The sequence below is a fragment of the Alexandromys fortis genome, unplaced genomic scaffold (assembly GCF_014885135.2).
Source record: "Alexandromys fortis isolate MF-2015 unplaced genomic scaffold, M_Fortis_MF-2015_v1.1 scaffold_82, whole genome shotgun sequence".
In the NCBI taxonomy this organism is placed as follows: Eukaryota; Metazoa; Chordata; class Mammalia; order Rodentia; family Cricetidae; genus Alexandromys; species Alexandromys fortis.
The window spans coordinates 5,241,292-5,262,098 of NW_026067963.1; the positions used below are offsets into that span (position 1 = coordinate 5,241,292).

Genomic DNA, 20,807 nt, shown 5'->3' on the forward strand with positions numbered 1-20,807 from the left:
AAAAAAAAAAAAAAAAAAAAAAAAAAAACCGACCTTCTTGGGCAGAAACCATAGGCTGTAATGTGTTCTAGTGTTGAAACACTTGAGTTTCTTGTGAATACTACATCACTGGTTAAAACTTGATTATGTCTGTCTCTCCTGGGCCCCAGAAATAGCCAGTGTTTCTCATGAGTAGAAACAGCCTTATTGCAAGTTAGCTTGTAGCACAAGACAGGAAAGCGTTTATTCATCCAGACCATGAATATGGAGTGCCTGCAACATGAAACCTGGCTTTCGCCCTGAGGATACAGCAGGCCACAAAGAAAAGCAGGCTTGGCCTTCATATAGCTGGCCTAGGAAGCTAAGGGCCTGAAGCTGTCCTGTGTGGGCAGACTCAGCAGGTGGTCAGCATCCTCTGGAGGCCATTCTTAGATTTCCACTCTGGTCAGGCTCAGTACAGCCACTTGCTCGGAAGGGAGGATAGGGACATTTAAAACTGTGTTTGCATACCCAGGACACGTTTATTTTTGGTAGGATGAAGTGATTTGGGATCTACTGATGATTATTAGGGAGGGTTGGTTCAAGCCCCACATTGCTTCTGGCTAGTATTGCTCCAGGATCCAGGCTCCTGCTGGGAGGCAGACTGGGAAGAATGACAGCCCTTCCTGTTCTTCACCTAGATGTTTGTGTGGTCATCTCGCACTGACAGCTCCTGTTCCAGGCTTCAGGGACATCTGTCTGTGTCTCTGCTCACCCCCTGTAACCTCATGAGCCCCTTTCCTGCCTCCTGCTGTCAGTTAGCACGGTCCTGCCTCACTGCTACATCCCTGTGTTCTAGAGAGATCAGGGTGCCCTTTCTTCCCTAGAGGGCCAAGCAGGGCCTTCCCGCTTCTGTCCTGATGGAGGCTTCCAGCTTGCCGTATGCTCATTCAGCAGAAGCGCCCACTGTATCGTGAGCTCATTCCTCTCTGCCCAATTCTGCTCTGCCATCATTTTTCCCTCAGGAGTTGTGGAGGGAGTGCTGGAACTTTGCCCAGAGTCTCTTCATTTCATCCTCACGGTGTATGGCATTTTCAGTGTTAGAATGATATAATATGTAGTTCCTCCATCAAAACAGGAGTGCCATTCGGCCGCCTCCACTTCCAACCACACCCCTTCTCTCCATTTCTTTTCATTGCTTCTTGGGGAGCCACTCTGGCATTTTCCTGCTCTGTTAACTCCTGTCCTCCCTGGGGAGCCCAGAACCATGTGCTTTTTGGTATTTTCTAAGGAAACGTGAAGTAGAGATGCTTAAGGAAACGTGAAGTAGAGATGAGCCACTGTCCACACTTTCATACCAAGCTCCATCTACCGATGGTGAAAACTGCTTAGGGTGAGTTAGACACAATCATGAAACACAGCTAACAAGATGGAGTTGACCTACAGCCTGCCCAAAGTTTCTCTTCTGGGAGCCTGGAGAATGTGGGCCTGGCATTTACCTGATTGGTTCCTCTGTATTTGGGCTTTTGGACAGATCTGCAGAGAAAGTTCCTTTTCACGTTGCTCAAAGCATCACCCCTATCATCTGACCCATCTCAGGGCTGGTGAACGGTTATCATTTGCAGTGAACCATAGATAAGATCCTCCTGCTCCTCCAGCACCATGTCGTCTGCCTTCTTTTCACACGTGGTGGGAGGAGCCTCTGTGGGAGGGCTGTCCTGTGCATTGAGAGCCACCCAGCAGCATCCTCGCTAGCAACTCGCTAGGTATCAGTTGTGCCCTTGAGTTATTGCCAGGTCTCCACCCCCCGAGGAGTCTGCCTTGGCTTAAGACTATGGCTCCGTATGACTATCAGATAATCTGTCCTCCGTGTCTAGTCACATGGGCTAAAAGACTCTTTCCTACAGAGAAAGCAGTGTGTCAGATTGTCCTTATAAAAGACTACATGGGCCAGTGGGTAAAGGGGCCAGCCACCAAACCCAGCTACCCAAGTGCAATCCTGGAACCCACGTGGTGGAAAGAGAGAAATGACTTCTACAATTGTCTCCTGACCTCCACACTGGAGCCACGGCATGCACCTGGCCACACCCACGTAAATATACACAAAGAAATGTGATTTTTAAAATCTATATATTATCATGTTTCTCTGGTAGTGCTGGCAGCTCCTGACAACTGTCAATGTCTGCACTGTGGCACTTGTTGATCCAGGACTCCTGAGCTGGGGGACAGCAGAAGTGTGCAGTGTTTGTTCAGTGTGTGAGGAGCTGACTAGTGCCCAGATGGCTCTTGTTAGCCTAGAAGTCTGCTGACAGCAAGGCAGAAATGTGGGGTGCCTAGGGCACCAAGGAGCCAAATAGGGGTTTGCTGAGTATGAGTTTTAAGTGGGTTGTGTCCAACTCAAGGTGCACAGCTTCTCTTGGTTTGGAATCTCATCACTAGGCAATACTTTCACTTTCTCAACGAGGCATGGAGCCAGTGCTTTCTTATGAAAGCCACCATCTCTGCTGGAGCCCCACTGGGAGGCTTGTCTGTGAACCAGAACCCTGTCCTCGACAGGGCACACAAGGCTGGATTTCACACACCGATAATCAATCCTGTAGAAAGATCTCCCAACTGATATGGAAATAACTGCTAATGACCACATGAGTGTGTTCAGGGGGAGGGCAGACTTGTGGTTTTCTCCTCGGCCCAGGGCGGTGATCTCAGGAGTGGACTGGCAAGGCAGCACCATTGAGGAGCCACTGCAGTTCCAGCCACTGGGGAGCTGGGGGCAGGGCGGACTATGAGGACTACTCGGGGCGGGGCGGGGGCGGGGGTCTGGGGAGCGGTTCAGATGGGAGATTAGGTCCACAGCCTCTTGATCTCATAGATGCTGCACTATCAAATTCTCCGCTCCCTGTTTGAGGAGACAGAAAAGAGGCGAGCTACAGGCGGAAGCCCACGTGAGGACGGAGATGGGTGGGAAGCAGGCAGAAGGGAGATTCATTACGTGCTTTCACAAGAGGAGACTCAAATACTCAGAAGTCGAGTCACCAAGAGACTCGGAGGCGTTTCTTGGATCTGGCCGAAAGTGGGGGCTATCTCTGTCTTCATTTTGTGGCTTTAGCAGGTCCCATCTCAGCTCAATCAACTCGTGTGGGGGTTTTCTTGCGGACTTACCCGTGTCCTCTCCCTGAACGGCCCTTCTATTCTGTCTACACCAACTATCCTTCATCTCATGAGAGCTGTGCTCTTAACTCTTGTCCCCCTTGCTGTGACAAATTATCTGATGAGAGCCACTTAAGGAAGGGTTTTTTTTTGTTTGTTTGTTTTTGGCTCTCGGTTTGAGAGTACAGTTCATCATGAGGGGGAAGTCATGACGGCAGGAACTGGAAGCAGAGCCTCACATGACATATACAGCCAGGAGACCAGCTGAACGCTAGCACCCATCTTGCTTTCTCCATTTTATGCAGCTGGGGACCCGACTCTATGGGATGGTGCCACCCACGTTTAGGGCGAATCTGCCGATATCCATTGACCTAATCTAGGAAATCCCTCACAAGTTTGGTCTTCTGGGTGGTTCTGGATCCTGTCAAGGTGTTTCCCTTATCTGGCACACAGGCTGGTCAGGATTCATTATAAAACTCAGCTGTAACAAGTCCTCACCTTCGTGGTTGTGAGTCCCTAAAGTTCTGTTTGCTGTAGTGGAAGCATAAGAACCGCTCTTATCAAAGATGGGTCTTTGTTCATATAAGATGCACCTTGACTCCAGGGTCTCACAAGAGGGTTGCTAGGTGAGAGAATTAACCCCGGGCATCTTACAGGGTGTGCAGGGTGACAAAACCAAAATAAAGCCGTTAGACTCCATCTCACTGTTTCTTCTGTGGAGTCGCTGCAATCCTTCTTAATGTGGTTAAATTCAAGTGGTTTCCAGTTTGAGCGTGGTGCAATCAGATTTCCTCACAAGGGTGCTTTCCACCGTGACCTCTTTGACGTCAGTAACTGCTTCCTGTTGATGTGAACTCTATTCACCCAGCTGACAACTTGGTCAGCGAAAAGTACTAGAACAGTGGCTTAGGAGCCCTTTAGTCGGGTGCTGTCTGTTCCCAGAGATCCGTTCTTGCCCACAGCTCTTGATAGCACTCTGCAGATTTCAGTATGGCTTGTTATTCATACAGAAATACTCCCCAGCAGCTCTGAGAATTTGATGAGCGTAGAAAGGGCTTCCAGTTCAACCGCGCCTTGAATCACCACCTAAATTATTCATAACCATAGATGTAATTGCTATTCTTTGAATTTTTTTCTCCATCTCCACTGTGGCCAATGTGCCGTGACCATTTCTTACTAAAACATTTCATTCCCAAAACAACTTATCTGCAAATGAAACATATTTGTAAATCAGAAGGATTACGCAGTCTAGTTTTAAACAGAGAAAAATCTTTCTTGGTTATAAGAATGAGTAGGTGTGGTTCCAAGGATGAGTAAATGCTACCGTAGGAGAGATTACTAAGACTGCTAAGTCCTCCACAGCATATCACAGTCAGCGGGTAGCACCTTTGTCTCACAATGGCAGTATTTTAAAAACCCATAAAGCTGAGAATCAGAATCCCTATTTAATTTTAGAAAATTAGGAGGCTGAATAGAACTGAGTGCTTGGTCGATACCCTTTTGGTTATCGACCCAGTTTGGGGACACCTTAAAGATACTTCCTAGAATGAAAAACCCTTACCTCATCAATGCCTTGTGGCTTTAGGAAATGCGTCTGTACCCGAACAGTTGGGCATGGGGGTGGGGTAGGGAGACTTTCATCCCCTTAGACCTGCTAGCCTTTGGGTTGGCCTTTAACTAGCTATGTAGCTAAGGCTGGCCTTGAACTTCTGATTCTTCTGCTTCCCAAGAGCTGAGATTATAGGCATGAGTGGCCACACCAGGCTAAGGTGCTCTGGATTCTTGTCCTACACTGAGGGATCAGGGAGCCATTTTTAAGAGTTTGCACATGCATCTCTGTATCTGTGTATATGTCTCTCTCTCTCTCTCTCTCTCTCTCTCTCTCTCTCTCTCTCTCTCTCTCTCTCTCGTGTGTATTGTGTATAATGGATAGCTTCTGGAGGGTTGCAGTTCTAGCCATGGTGGTTGAAGCTGTAGTGAGATGGTTATGATAATACGGTGATGGCAATGAGAGTTGCCATCATGTTTTGAGCACTTCCTGTCAGTCAAATGCTGGTCAAAACTCTTGACTTAACACAGTTAGTCCTGGTAGAGCTTGAGTTTAGACATCTTGCCATCCCCATTTCACAAAGTGAGTTGACGGAGGGAGAGAGGGAGAGTGTTAGACAAAGGGAGAGAGAGTATGAGAATAAAGTTCAGTAGGAGCTGCCTGTGCCTACTGAGAACCTGAGTCCACGGCTCAGGTGTTGTCATTGGGCAGCGTACCTGTTAGTGAAACAGGGACTTGACGCTGGGCACAGTGTCTCCTGGATTTAGCTTTATTGTCTGCTAACAAGTTCTATTTATTAGGACTCTATGGAAAGGACCTGGCACTGTGAGGTCCTTTGTTCCTGTTTATCTCTCCCGTGATCGTTGTTGCTATAGGCATTATTGTCCTAGATTTTAAATCAGGAAGCTTCTTGCTCCTTAAAAATTTATATGTGTTTTACTTAAAATTTTCCTGGAAGCTACAGAAAACTTACCCAACGCTATACAAAAAAACAAAACAAAAACAAAAAAGAAAAAAACTAAAGATAACTTCACAAATTCAGGAGGCTTTGTGGTACCCAGGGCTAGGGGTTGACCAGATCTCTGAGATGGACTGAAACCAGAAAGACACAAGGAACACTGATGCCCTCCTTCTAATCTCACTCTCCCCAGTCTTGTTTCTGCCCCACTCTATATTCTGTGCTTTATTCTTCACCTTTTATTTACCTGTCTGTCCATCCATCTGTGCGTCTATCCATCCACCCATCCATCCACCCATCCAGGTTTGTACCGCTTTGTTATACTGAGGAATTGCATGTGTTTATGCCACAGAGGCAGTCTCAGCTCCCCGAGTCACAGAGCTCAGATTGCATTAAATTCTTCATTTGAATGTTCTGGGAAAGAGACCCACCATGGAAAAGTAGGCTCCTTCCAATTAGTCATGTGCTTGAGATGCAGTGCTTGCCTGCATGGCCCCGGAGCCATCTTTGGGAAGGGCAGTACCATCCCTGCACAGACACCTCCAGAGGTGTTCTCCACGGCCTCCTTAGTTCGTTCACACTCCTTACGTGCAATCACTTTGTCACTTGTTTCGTCTTAGCAGAGCTCTACCGTGTAGTCAGGCTTCACCTCACCTCGCTGCGTATCAATTTCAACTTCCAGGAACCACCTATAAAGAAGAACTTTAAGAAGTGTCTGCGGCTGCCAGCCACTGCCGGTGTAGGAGATATGTTTATCTCCTGTTCACAGAGAGCCAGGGCAGAGAGCTGGCACAGGCCTCCGTGGGTTAATGGACCCAGGGCCGATGACGACAGAAACTTTATTATTGCCGTGCACCAGCTCCTTGAACTCTGTGCCTGTAACTAATACAGGGCGTGGGGACAAAGGGATTTCTGAGTGGCTTTTATTCCCCCAGGAGTTCATCATCCACCCCATGCTGATGGCTTGCATTTGTGGCTAGTTGAATCAGAGACCAGGAGAGGCGCGCAGGGTAGACAAACGGCTTGGCTTTGGAACTGAAGCTCACCCCGTCTCGGTTTCCTCCTCCACAGGTCAGGGCAAACCTGCCTTGAAGGAGCCAAAGCCACAGGTGACGCTCCGCAGAGGCTCAGGCTCAGCTTCTAGGAAAGGAGATGTTAGGAATCCTGAAGAAGTTGTATGCACACATTTTGAATGCAGAGAGAAACCCCTGACTGTCTCTGCCAGGGTAGGATTAGAAGAGCCCTCTCTGCCCTAAATGTGACTCACAACCATCTTAATCCATCACACAGTCCCTCCCTAATGCAGGATTCCCCAAAAGTACTTCATCTTGTGTCACAGCACAGTGCATTGGGCAAGTAACACTCGGGACTAGTTCTTGACCAACATGGGTGCCAAGGAGAGTTATAGGCAAGAGGCTATCGCCCACCTCCTGGCATACAGATCTCTTCTGTGGGGAGGTCGTCACCACATGCGAAGGCTTCCTGGAGATTGATGCAGTTCATTCCAAAGGAATAAGATTTCTCTGGGGTGATCTGGTTTGTTACTGATGTTTTATGATACATGACATATCCCAGCGCTCCCTGGGGTCTTTTCAAGCCTTATCCCACGGATGTCACATATTTTATCCCAGGCACTAGATTTAGGATTCTAATGCAGTAGGTGAATGATCATGTTTATTGGGAGGAGTTGAGGACCCTGTAGTTCTCAGTTGCGGGTAACCTAGGATGGGGTCAATACCTCCTACACTTGTCTCTTGCTTCTTCCAAGGCTTGATTATACATCTAGCAGCCGGGATGCAGAGTGCTCAGCAGCCTGTGTTATGCCTGCATCAGACCTGGCTGCTGTGCATTGCATCTGCCCATCCTCTTTCTGTCCTCCTCTGGCCCGCCCTGTTCTTCTTCACCTTCTAAATCGAGCAGTCAGCTCTTCCCAAGAGTTTTCCTCAGATCCTCACTAGCCTGCAGGATGTTCTCTCTCCTTGCCCACCACCCTGCTGGAGCCTTCTGCCGCCCTTCCCACCCCGACTGGTGTGCTCCGTCTTCATGTCTGTGAGCAGGTGTAGGCCCACATCTGATTCAGGATGCATGGGCCCTACCCAGGGCCTGCAGTTGTGTGTGCGTGGTAAATGGTGGTTCTTGCTCAGACCATCAAAGAGAGCAATAAGGTCTCAGAGAGCTTCAGGAGGTGCCGTGTACTCAGACCCTTGCAGCTCCCGAGTTACAACACACAGCCATTTGGCTCTGGTTTGGGATGCCATTCCAATAAGCATGATGCGGCTTGAGAGAAAGGGCGGTTATCAATGACCCGCGCTAACAAAGAGCAGGGTATGAAGGTCCTGTAGCCACCTTCCGCTTCCCACTGCCTAGATGATGCTTTGGTGAAAGGCAGCTTTACAATTACACGTTTTCCAGCATGTTCTCTTCCTGCTCTCAAGTTCCAGTGAAAAAAGAGTGTGGAGAAAGACCATGAGAGTTTAGAAACCTGCAGCAAGTCCTGAGAAGTGGAAAAGGATGCAGTCCCGGATCTCACAATCTGAAGCTGATGTCTGTCATTACATGGGGCTTTTTTTGGTGTGTGTGTGTGTGTGTGTTTTCTCTGGCTATAACTGAAAGCATTCTACACATCCACATTCTCTTCTGAGCTGAAAGTTTCTTCATCGGAGTCACTAGCTGTAGCAGCATCAGATTCTGTGTATTGTACCCTTGCCATGGGTGATTCTGTAGGTTGAGATCTGCCCTGAACCCTGTGCTGTGGGTGGAGCCAAGATGGAGGAGATAGAGAAAGATCCGAAAGCAGCATGTCTTACCCTCACATCTGCCATTTGGCCCAGGGTCCGGCCTTTTAGATTTTGGATATGAAAAGATATTGTGTGTGGAAGAGACTTCCTTCTTAATGCCTTTATCTTTTTGATGCCTGCTGCTGCCTTGGAAACCCTTGCCAAGGACACTGGCTTACAGTTGCCTCAGAATGACTGCTTTCCTATGGACTCGCTCCCAGTAATGGGATGTTCAGAGCCACTAGAATTCAAATGGCTGTCTGCCAGCCACATCCCCGAGGAAGGTGAACAGGAAGGTTCACGGGAAGCATAAAGCTGTGCTACTTGTTCAGGGAGGCTCCCCCATCTTAGTCTTCCGCAGACCCCTGGGGCTACCACCCCAGATGAGTCCTGTAACAATTTCCTATGCAGGTATTGCTTCCCCAGTTGTCTCTGGAGAGCTAAGCCTCCACCAAACCCATTTGGTAATGTGGCCCACCCACCAGACTCCGGCCCGTGGAATACATGGCAGCCATTGCTCATCTGAAGCCACCCACCCCATCCTGCCTTCCCCTTTGTCACTCACACTCAGATGAGGACCCTTAGCTTAGTCACAGGGCTTGCTCTATTTGTATGGCCTTACCTTGTTACCTTGGGCTATGGGGAAAGCTGAAGAGCTGAGGTGGTAGGAGTTTCTTTATTTTTGTGAACTTTGCCCTTTTGTTTCTAGCTGATAGAAAAACAGGTGTAGTTTACACATATACACATGTACATACACAAACATACACACCACACATACACACACACACATGCACACACACACAGTTGTTTGCCTTCCCTTCTGACTGAGGTTTTACTTACTATAGGAAGTAGGAGGTCATGGGTTGCGCTGCCCTGATAAAGATCAATTTGATATGCAGCAGCAACACCCTGGGAAGTGAGCCAAAGCCAGACTTCCCGCCACTGGGAGCAAAATTGGTAGCATCTGAAACCCCAAGGAAAGGCGGGTTCTTGCATGTATGCATCCTTTGATAAAATACCTGTTTGCCCACACAGTGACCGCCCACATCCCCATCCCCAGAGAGGGCAGCACCATCTCTGAAGGATGGCACTCACCTGCAGGCCTTGCCTCACAAGGCTCAGGCACCTCCCTAACCGCCCCCCCCCCCCACACGCACACACAGGTTTCAGATGTCCCTGCTTCCTCTACCACATCCTTCACAGCTTTTTACCAGAATGTGTGGGCTTGCTGTTTATGTTTTAAGAATTCGTGTTTCTTGTACCAGCCTTTCTCAGGTGAAAACACATCTGCTTTGTGTCTATGGGCTTCTTTGTGGGGTCTCCAGCACCCCACTCAGAGCTCAGGGAAGGAAGTGAAGAAATCCACTGACGGTAGAGGCCCTTAGACACAAGCCTTTCACCCTGTGTGTCTCGGCAATTGCGTGTTGGATGGACCTTTCTGTCATGAAGCAGTCTTATGGTCCTTGAGTCCTTGGTGCAGAACGTGTAGTCCCTAGGCGGCTGCAGAGGAAGCTTTGCTGGAGTGCATTGTCCCTGCCTGGCGAGAGTCACTGCAGGTGGGGCCTCCAGTGTGCTTTACGTCCAATTCTAGTTTGTGGCCTTTTGATGGAGAAATTTCTAACAGGGTCTGCCAATTGAGGCTTTCATTTAGCTGTGCTTGCTAAAGGACTTTACCCTTTCTTTGTCTTCTCTTCATTTGTGAGGAATGAATCGCCTTCTCTAGTGCCTTTTGATTAACCCTGTATGCTCCAATGAAGACCTTTGCCAGTGGACTTACTGCCCACGCACTCTCCCCTTGTGGGATCTTTTGTGTGTCAGGCTGGAATGAGAACCAAGGTCTCTTCATGTTTTCGCTGTGTAGAAAGTCAGGGTTGTGTGGGACTACCTAGGGGATTTCCATGCCATTCTCCCCTATGGGATCAAGGACCTGACCCCACAGGACCATCGTCTGCTCCCAGACAGCAGTCTGCATGTTTCATGGAATATCTGTCTCTTCAAGGGAGCCCAATGCTGATGAATAACAACAGGCTAATCAGCTCCCTCATGCTTCCTCTAGGACCGTCTGTTCTTTGTCATGGAGTTTGTGAACGGAGGTGACCTGATGTTCCACATTCAAAAGTCCCGTCGTTTTGACGAAGCCCGAGCTCGTTTCTACGCCGCGGAGATCATTTCTGCACTCATGTTCCTACACGAGAAAGGCATCATCTACCGGTGAGTCTGTGCTGGGCGCCGCTTCTGATTTACCCCCGGCCTGGCTCCGCGTTTGGCCGGCCTTCCATTTCTCACGATCATTAACTAAACACTTCAGCAATGACATCCACAGAAGGAAGGCCCAAGTGTTCCTTAGAGTTAACACAGGAACTCCATTTCCGAACTAAAATGGTCAGCCTGTTTGGATTCCAAAGAGATTAATAGTCATGGATTGGGCCAGCCAGCATTTACTGTGGTAGCCCAGCCCTGGAAAGTGCTGGATTCATTTTCAGCTCTCTGTCTTTCCATTCTAATATTTGAAGTGAGTTGGTCAATGTGGACCCATTCTATTTTCAGAATCTGCAGCTGAGCCAAACAGTGTGTCTTGACTATTGCTGGAAGTAGCTGTAAGGTAGCGTTGAGTTTGACCGACGTGGGGTTTGCCAGTCCACAGCTAAACCCATGGAATGGGGTTGACGGTAGTATTCATGTGTAGTCTCCCAACAGTAATTGATTACATTTCATTTCTTTTGACCTTAATGAGCTGTAATTTGAATGGATTCAAAATCAATGGCTACCCAATGACGCATTCATCAGAGAGACGGTGGATGCGTGAGAAATGGAATAGCCAGCGAGTGTCAGGCTGGGTCATGTTGATGTTTCCTTTCACCTGCGGTCCGAATCCCACTCTTTAAAGCATGTTATAACTTGATGTCCACGTGTGATGGCTAGTTTCAGTCATCAGCTTGACATAATCGAGAAGAACCACCCCAAAAGGGAAGTGATGGTCCAAGTCAGGTGGCCTGATCCCCTGGGGCCTTTCCTTACACAGCACCCTGCATACAGGGTGATACAAGCACAAGCTTGTGCGTCCAGGTTGAACGACCCACTCAATTCCATTGGTTTGTGAACCTTGCTCTATAGAGCACAGGCATTGTCACTGGCTGATGGTGTTTCTGGCGAGGCAGCATCCATCCACATTCTGGTTTACACTCAGTGTCTTTTGTCTGTGACTCAATCCTAATTTCTAGTTCAGTTCTGATTTTCATTTATTCTTGAACTCAGATCCCCACGTTCATTAGAGTCTAACCAATACGGCTGACTTTGAAGGGAGAACATTTAATCAGGATAGATTAAAGTGCTATTTTGGTCTTGTGGATTTGTTCCACAGGGTACTTTAATTCTATCCGGCTCCTGGCAGGGGCCAGAGACTTAAAAGTGAGGCTCTGAAAGCCAAGTCCTTGGAATTCTCACACAGACAAGGGCATCTCTGGGTCCCAGAGAGTGAGTTGGATTCAGGAATCTAGTAAGGAACTTGAGAACTTGAGACATCTCCATTTATCATGTGTATCCCAAGATGACCTTTATAAGAACGGAAATGCTCGCTCTAGAGGATTCCTTTGAGCTGTCGAAATAAAGTTATGGGTTGTTTGGTTTGGGGGGCTTTATTCCTGGGCATATGCGACTTATTTTCCAGCAAATTATAGAGGAGGTGCCATTGGCAAGTCATCTTCAAGAAGAATCTTAGAAAGAAGATGAGGCGCTCTCTCCGGTGTGAATTTCCCTTTTTTCAGTGACCAGACCCATGGGGGAGATCAGAAGACAAGGCCACTCACACTTCTGTATTTCACAGCTGTGTATACTGACTCTAGGGAGCATTCGCCAGTGAGCCTGGGGCCTGGGAGGTACAGCAAGCCTAGGGCCTTGGAGGTGCAGCTGCAGAACACTTGGCCTTCGTACTTTCTGTTGCAAAGTCTGCAGCCCACCAAAATCCCCAAACCAAAGTGAGAGGGAGAGTGGACAGTCATGGAGTCAGCCTTGACAAAGAGAAAGAACCGTTCATCCCTGTGACCTGGGTTACTGGGCACCCGGTCCGTGCATGGATAACTTCTATGTAGCTTGGATGATTTCCAAAGTCAGACTCTAGGAGAAAGTAGGGGAATACAAAGGCTTGCAGGCTATAGTACAGGAACCTTTTCTCATTGTGCTCCATACACCGCACTAAAGGAGAACTCAGCCGTCTCCAATGCTTCAATTCCAAACCACTAAGCCCGCCAGCACACACTCGCTGATATATTGGATAAGGAGGAACTTGCACAATTTAGATTCTGGTGCCTCGTTCCTTGTTCTACTCAGACATGTGTGAGCCTGATGGTTAGCCCCCTGTGCAGCCCTCAGCAGGCTGCACGTTTGGCAATCAGTGTTCACCCCTAAAGTGCCTGTGTGCTGTTTTGCTGTTCCATTTCCCAGGTGTGAGGCAGCCGTAGAGGCTGACAGCCCCACCCGGCATACTGTCTTTTCCTCTTCCCACCCACAGAGTTCAGTATTCACCTCAGACCTTTCCTGAAATCCACCTTTGATTTCCCTTCAGCTTGGGAGAAAAACCTGCCACTGTTTCCTTTTCCAATGCTGGAGATGAATTCTAGGACAAGCGCTCTAGCACATCCAACGTTCCCTAGGAAAGTCCTGTTACCTGGGCTCTGAATACAGTGGCTGACTCTGAAGATAATCTGCCCACCTCTTTTCTCAAGGACAGGGTCAGGGTACTGGGAGGCCGGTTGGTGCAGACACTTGTGTGTTGGTTAGGTGTGGCTCTGCTCGGTGGCTGGAGATTCACAAGGAATCTGCCTGCGCATCATTTCTGCGCTGGGGCCATGGCAGATGCTTCATGCTTGAGTCATTGCTCCCTGCAGTTCTCTTCTTCTAGAAAACTGGGTCAACGTCTCTGATTCCTGTCTCCTGAGACCTCCCTTACTTCTCAGCGTTCTTTATTAGCAGGTCTGCAAACTCCCCAAATGTCTGTCATTTGAGTCTAGAGTTGTGTGATCGTACCTCACCTCTATTAGGGTCCATTTCCACATTTGTGTTTTCCCTCTGCACGTAATACGAAAAATCTCTTTGGGTAAAGGTGCGAGTCAGCGTCAGGATGTCTCTGTTTGCTGAGTCATCTAATGGCGTCATTCTTTCTTCTGAGAAGCAGGTTCACTCCCTCCTCGCTTGCTTGACTGCAAAGATGGCTACCCGCCGTCATCTGTTATTAATTGTAGGCCCTTGTAATATTCAGAAAGGGCCAGCCACAGAAGCGCTAAGGATGTGAGTAACGTCAAAGTGAGGTGTTGGTGGCGAGCGATCCCCAGAACTTCTCAGTCATGTTCCTGCCTCCTTCATCTCACACTTTGCTCATTCAGACACCACTTTCCCATTGTCGCCAGAGAGTGGCCATTGTCCCTTATTCTTTTTCTAAAGGTGTATGAGGAACTCGGGCTTTCCAGCCTTTTGGAATTACCTGGCACTTGCTTGTATGCAGTCTCCCCCTCCCCACAGGAAACTGTAGGCCTTTGCGCTCCCTCTGAGTAGCCCTTAGAGAGCCCTTAGTGACCATCAACTCACTTTCAAAGACATGAACATAGCCAAGATGATTTCCTGGTGGAGAACATGGCCCAGTGATGGGAAAGTTGTCGGTCAGGTGATCACACACACAGCAGCGGCAAGTGTAGCCAAGGCATGAAGCAGGAAAATGTAGCGTCATGGTCGAGAATCCCCTAGGGCAATGGGTCTGGCTGGCTAGGGAGAGACAGATCTTCTTAAGGAAGTGACCTTTAGGCTCAGGACACTAGTGAAGAAGAAAAAGAGAAGACTATCGTAGGCAGAAAGAACAACAGATGCGATGCGGGTGGCAGATTCTGGAGCTTTCAAGAGCCGTGTTGCTGAAACCAGTGAGGCATATTTTCCCACAGTTAGTATTCCATTATCCCAGAGTGGGCACAGTCATCTGATGACTTTAAAATTTTATTAGATATACCTCATAAATAATTTATTTGAGACTTAGGTAAGCTGGTCATGTTGCCAATCCCTGGAGGAACCATCCAGTCGCTGTGAGTTTTTTGCATCCTAGTCTCAGTGTTTATACCCAACAATAGGGTTATTAAAGTTTAGAAACAGTGGAGGCCTCAAAGATTACCTACCTACCTACCAAAGGCCAACCTCTTTTTCACTAATGAGGAAATCCAGGTCTCAAATATCCAACCAGCAAACTGTTTCTCACAATAGAGTTCTGTCAGAATGGTCTATCTGTAGCAAACTGTTTCTCACAGTAGAGTTCTGTCAGGATGGTCTATCTGTAGCAAACTGTTTCTCACAGTAGAGTTCTGTCAGGATGGTCTATCTGTAGCAAACTGTTTCTCACAGGAGGGTTCTGTCAGGATGGTCTATCTGTAGCAAACTGTTTCTCACAGTAGAGTTCTGTCAGGATGGTCTGTCATCTGAAATTTATAGTCCATCTCTAGAAAACTGAAAATATGATTAATCTCTGACTTCCCCCTGGTTGAAGAGTTAATGGGGCATTTTGAGGTGTTCATTGCTGTCTGCTCCATTTCACTGAGGGAAAACCAGTCAAGGCTAGCTCTGTCGGCTGACAATGTGCCGAGTGTTGTGTGAGAAGGCACACGTCTGAAATGAAGGGAGTATAGTTCTGCTTTTTGAGGCTTTTTTACCCCTTTGGTAGAGAGAAATGAATGGCCAATAGATTCCAAAACCGGAGCATGCAGTGTGTTAGTCACTTTTCTTATTGCAGCGACAAAATCCCTAAAAATGGCAATGTAAGGAGAGAGTTTGTTCATGGTTAGTTTTAGACCATCATGGACGGGAAGGCATGGCGGAATTCACGACAGCTTAGTCTGGGTGGTAGCAGACCGCCTAGTGGTTTGTTCCTATTTTGGCAGTCCGGGAAGGAGAGCGCGCTAACCATCATCAATGCCCACCTCCTGTGAGCCACTTTTGATAGCTAAGCCACATTCCCAGTGGCCCCACAACCTACCAGATAGAGACCGAGAGATCCACTGAATGCACGAGCCTGCTGGGGGGCATTTGCACTCGCAATAAGGCAGAGAATAGCCATTCGATGTAAGACATCCAGGCAAATGTCATGGAGAAAGTGACGTCTGAGCTGAGTGTGGGAAGTGAAAGCTGAACGAAGATAAGGTTATTTGACTGTGGAAAGGGGCCACACTGAAGTAACACAGAGAACAGTAAAAGTGTCCGGTGACCAGATGGGTAGAATTGAGAACTACAGGAGCTGTGGTGGCACCTAACGGTTGATACAGAAGAAGATGAGGTTCCATGGGGGCAGCTGGAATGAGACGGTAGGGCTTGTCATGTTCGTCTTGTGCATTCTTTAGGATTTGGCACCACTACCATCACAGGAGGCCTAAAAAAACGGCAACTGCTTAAGCCATACAGAAACACATACGTCTTGTAAAACTCAAGGTGTAGCTCTGCCACGGAAGCTCCGTGCAGTCCCGTGGGACCTGGAGGTCGGTGTTGAGGACCTGTGTTCTGACACCTTTATGGCCACCTCCTAGTCAAGGTAATTGCTAATGGTCCACGGATTGCCTCTGACTTTGCGTTCCAAGTAGTTAGAAGGGCAGTGCTGAAGGGCTCTGTTCCCAACTGGGTAAGCTCTCTTCTTGAAGGTGTGTATAATGCTTCCCATGGAGTCTGCTGGAACGTAGTCATATGGCTACCCCAGCTGCAGTGAAGACTGGAAAATATCGTACAACATCCCGAGGACTCATTTCCAACTGAAGGCCAGGCTCCTGTGTAGTTACCTAGTGAGAAACAGCATCAGGCACATTCTCTTCCAGGGAGTCTGGGTTGAACCGTTTGTATCATATGAGAACATTTTGATTTCACGTGCTGTCAGGGAGCGGTGGCCCATGTGGACATCCCCAGGAGTGTCCATGGGAGGCAGTTACAATCTTCCTTGTAGACAGATGACCATGACTGAAGTGGGAGTAGCATGGTAGGACAGCAGAGAGCCTCAGAGTAAAAGCTCTCACTGAGTAGAACAACCAGGACTTAGGGTTGGGTCCAAAATAAGGGTGCCAGAGCATCCCAGGTGTTGTGATGGGTAATTGAGTGACCAGTGATACCAACAGCTAGGCAAGGCCAGAAGACCAGGGAAGGTGTAGGCCAGAGTGGAATGCGAGGAGCTCTAGAAATGCGTCGGGCATGTGAGGGTTTCTCTGCGCTGTGGTTCTCAACCTTCCTGATGCCGCGACCCTTTAATACAGTTCCTCATGTTGTGGTGCCCCCAACCATAAAACTGTTTTCATTGCCATCAAAACTGTAATTTTGCTACAGTTATGAATCGTAATGTAAATGTTTTTTGGAGATAGAGTTTTGCCAAAGGGGCCGCAGCCTACAGAATGAGAACCACTGCACTTTGGTGGGTAGGAACCTGGAGTCAAGGAAGAGAATGGGATGAAATTAAATAGTCCAATGTCATTAGCATATAGCTGTTAGCTCAAATCGCGAAACCAGTGTGAGCAGGTGGACCAAGGACAGGATCTCGGGGAGCAGCTCCCATTTGAAATCTGCCTAAACATGGCTGCAGGGCTGAATGGATGATAGTTAGTCTGTAGCATTTACAGTAAATGGCCCCCAAATGGAATTCCATGAGAAATATAAAGGAGTAGAAAAATGGTCTTTTATTGTAAAGTCTTTGAGATTGCACGTTTCTTCTTTCTGCTAAGGGAACAATTTGGATGGTTTTCCATGAACTTGGGCAGTGAACCCAATCCTGATTCTGGATGTGGGCAAGTTGTTGAAGGCTTTGGGTCTTTTTATCCCTCATACCTAAGCATAGAGCAGTGTCCCTGTGGAGTGGAAGTGGAAACTGCACTCTGTGAAGCCTGCCTTATCTGGAAGGAAGGACTTTTGCGTGGGCATCACCAGGTGACGTTCGTTCCTCCCACTTATGTTGAACCAGCGAAGAAGCTGCTGCTGAGATGGGGGGGGGGGGGGGAGAGTTCTCCAGACAATTGGAGTTTAAGTTACTAAATTCAACATGTTGAAGAGTAGTGACTCCCTGTCCCCTGAAATCTTTTCTTTGTATTTCAGTACTAGTTTTTGAAATGATACGTTTTAAATTTTTGTCATGTATTTGTTCAAACCCTTGAGGAGATTTTCTAGGGAGGCTGTTGGGCCTGTGGGACAGGTCACGAGACCTGAATTCTGAGTCTTTTTGTTTAAATCCTGAATGTCTCCAATTTTGTGTCAAAAAGACAAGTTGACGCCTTGTTAGCTTACTCTTGTATTAGTGAAAGAGAACTTGAGGTGGCCAATTTGAGGGGCGATTCGAGGACCCTTCTAGACCCTCAGTAGACTGAATATCCATCCTGAAGTTTAACCCCAGTAATGTCTTTTCTGAAAGGGCCCAACTTAATGTCGGAACAAAGCATCAGCCCCGGAACACTTCATTCTCCTGTGTACTGCCTGCATTAAATCACGGTAGCTGTCCCAGCATGCCACGTCTGTGCCTGGCTCTAGTGTCAACAACAGCTTGGTTATTTGTCACTAATTGATAAATGTGCTAATCGGTTTCCCTGGCTAATGCAATTAGACCACCAGTTTTGTTCTTTTTCCTACCAAATTGACCACAAAACCCGTTTCCCATTGTAGTTACCCACAACTTGGATTTATCTGCTAAGCAATACAAACGCGGCAGGTTGACCTTTCTGTACCGGCTGGACGCCGCCATTTGTCAAAAGCAATTGAACTGGACAGTTCAACAAATGTCTGAACTGCCCCCTCCCACTCAGCTTGGCTCCTGGGGATCAAAGGAGGGTAGCACGAGTCCCGCCCTCCAGCTGGGGGCTTGTTCCTGCCCTCAGCCAACACTTGATGTACATCTGCAGTAGTCCACACAAGGCCCTAAGCACTGGGGAAACACAGAAAATAAAATAGGCGGCTCTCCTTTCCCCTCAGGGAGCTGAAATTCTAGCTCAAGCTGATGAAGTGAAAGTCTGTCAGATGTTGGAACTATAAAGGCTATGAAGAAAAGGGCTGATAACAGAGGACAGAGTCAGCAACATTGATTTTACAGGGAGGGTCAAGAAAAGCTTCTTGGATATTGGACATTTTAGTAAAGGGAAGAAGAAAGGTGGCAAGGAGGTTCTAGGTGCACGTCTGTTGGGAACACATTCCTGTGATGCTCGGGGAGGGTGGAGCTGGGTGTGTCCATGGATGCTGTCACCGGCAGGAATGGAGCAGGGTGGGAACCATCCTTTCTCTGGCAAGGAGACACCTCCCTGTAGGATGGTTTTTATCCATTCAGCTCTAATTTCATATGATAAGTGATGCCATCATTTTTCACCAGATAAGGAAATTTCAGGCTGTAGGAATTCAGTAAGTGGTGGTTGTTCAATGTTATAAAGGATGTGTCAACACTCTGCAAGCCCCCATAATGATACCTTTTGGATTCTTTTGGTGTAAGTTCCCTGTGCCTATGGCTCAGCGTATGGATTGCCTTTCTTCTCTGTCTTTGCCTCCCTCCTCTCCTTGCCAACCTCACCTCTCCTAATCATTTCTACCTCAACCTAATTGTCACCAGCACTATCTTCCTGGCTCTAAGCATCCTCAGGTTTAGGGTGCCCATGGCAACCTACTCTGCTCTACTTTGGCACTGTGCCCCTCAGCAATAAGACACTTATCTCTTTTTTAAAGATTTATTTATTTATACTTTTATTTTTATTCGTGTGGGTGTTTTGTTCACCACATACATGCCTTGTGCCCATGGAGGCCAGATGAAGACATTGGATCCCCCTGGAACTGGGGTTAACAGACGGTTGTGAACCATCATGTGGGTGCTGAGAATTGAACCCCGGTCCTCTGGAAGGGCAGCCAGTGCTCTTGACCTCTGAGCCATCCCTCCACTAGCCCCTACCTGGGCCATGTCTTGAGGATAGGGACTATGGTTTCTTTATCCAAGTGCCTAGGACGGTGACAAGAAACTCAGATGTTTGTGAGTGGTTTGGGGCCTGATCAAGCTCCTAACCTAACCATATTCTCCCTGTTTTAAGGCAGCGGTCAGGGTTGGGACTATATCATCTTTACCATCATTTATTGATCACTACCGCGAGCCAGCTCCATACCAGCTCCATGCTAAGCTCTGTATAAACGACTCCGTTTTTTCCCATGTCATCAGTTAATGGCACTCGATGGTTTACACTGGTCCAAATCGATAATTTCATCAGGATTCAAAGTATGTGCTTGCTTTTTTAATAAATAAAAGCCTTCTGAGAATTTTCATTTACTAAAAGGAATACTTTGCCAATCTTTTTTTTTTTCCTTTTGGTTTTTTGAGACAGGGTTTCTCTGTGAAACAGTCCTGGCTGTCCAGAACTTGCTCTGTAGATCAGGCTGACCTTGAACTCACAGAGACCCACCTGCCTCTGCCTCCCGAGTGCTGGGATTAAAGACATGCACCACCGGCTTGTTTTAACAGTGTTTTTCAAAGTATATGGGATTCTTTTGTTTTGAGGTTTAGTTTTTTATTTTAGACATATGCATGTTTACCTGCACATATATGTGTGCATTGCAAGCATGCCTGGTGCCCAAAGAGGCTAAAAGAAGGCACTGGATCCCCTGAGACTGGGTTTACAGACAGTTGTGAGCTGTCATGTGAGTGCTGGGAATTGAACTTGAGAACTCTGTGAGTTTAGCAAGTGCTCATAGCCACTGAGCCATTTCTCTAGCCCTCCAAGTGTAGTTTTAATTTTCCAATAATTTCAAAATTGGGCTGATAATTTTGATGAGAATGTAATTCTCATCACATTATTAATGAGATTATAAATAGTTCTTCCACCCAGTGTAAAAAGCATTTCCCTTCTTACACTGGTGGTCACTGCCCTGATTCTTCTACACATTTCTCCCACTGATGACTTTGGTCCACAGCATTTCTGATAGAACCATGAGGTTTTTGGTTTTTGGTTTTTTTTTTTTTTTAAATGGGACCATGTCGGTTTCTCAGAGTTACATTAGCGCTGAAATTCAGACAGCTTCTTTGGCAATCTATTTCAGTTTTTCTCTTTCCTGTTAAAAGTGAAGGGAAAGCATCAAGGTGCATTGTAAACTGGACATTCTCTGTGTGTTCGTTTAGCCTGTCTGTGTCCTTCACGGGCGATGGGGAGTCTGGCAGGGGCCCCTTTCTGCAGGTACGTGTAAGTTGTTCAGTGGCGTTAACTTCTGAATGTTGCCAGGGGGTATGTCTTCAAATTAAAATATTCTTCACAGCTGACTGTGGTGCAGCACACCTTTAATCCCAGCACTCAGGAGGCAGAGCAGGTGGATCTCTGTGAGTTGAGGCCAGCCTGGTCTATAGAGTGAGCTCCAGGGCAGCTCGGGCTGTGTGGAGAAACCCTGTCTCAAAAAAACCAAAACCAAAACA

General features: G+C 47.6%; 1 protein-coding gene across 1 annotated transcript in view; it reads left to right on the forward strand.

The window, feature by feature from the left end:
* The window catches only part of Prkch (protein kinase C eta), a 199,596-nt gene that overhangs the window by 124,571 nt on the left and 54,218 nt on the right, over positions 1 to 20,807 (forward strand). Inside the window, exon 10 of the mRNA XM_050153694.1 lies at positions 10,446 to 10,600. Coding sequence (XP_050009651.1) covers positions 10,446 to 10,600 — 155 coding nt within the window. The remainder of the gene's footprint in view (positions 1 to 10,445; positions 10,601 to 20,807) is intronic.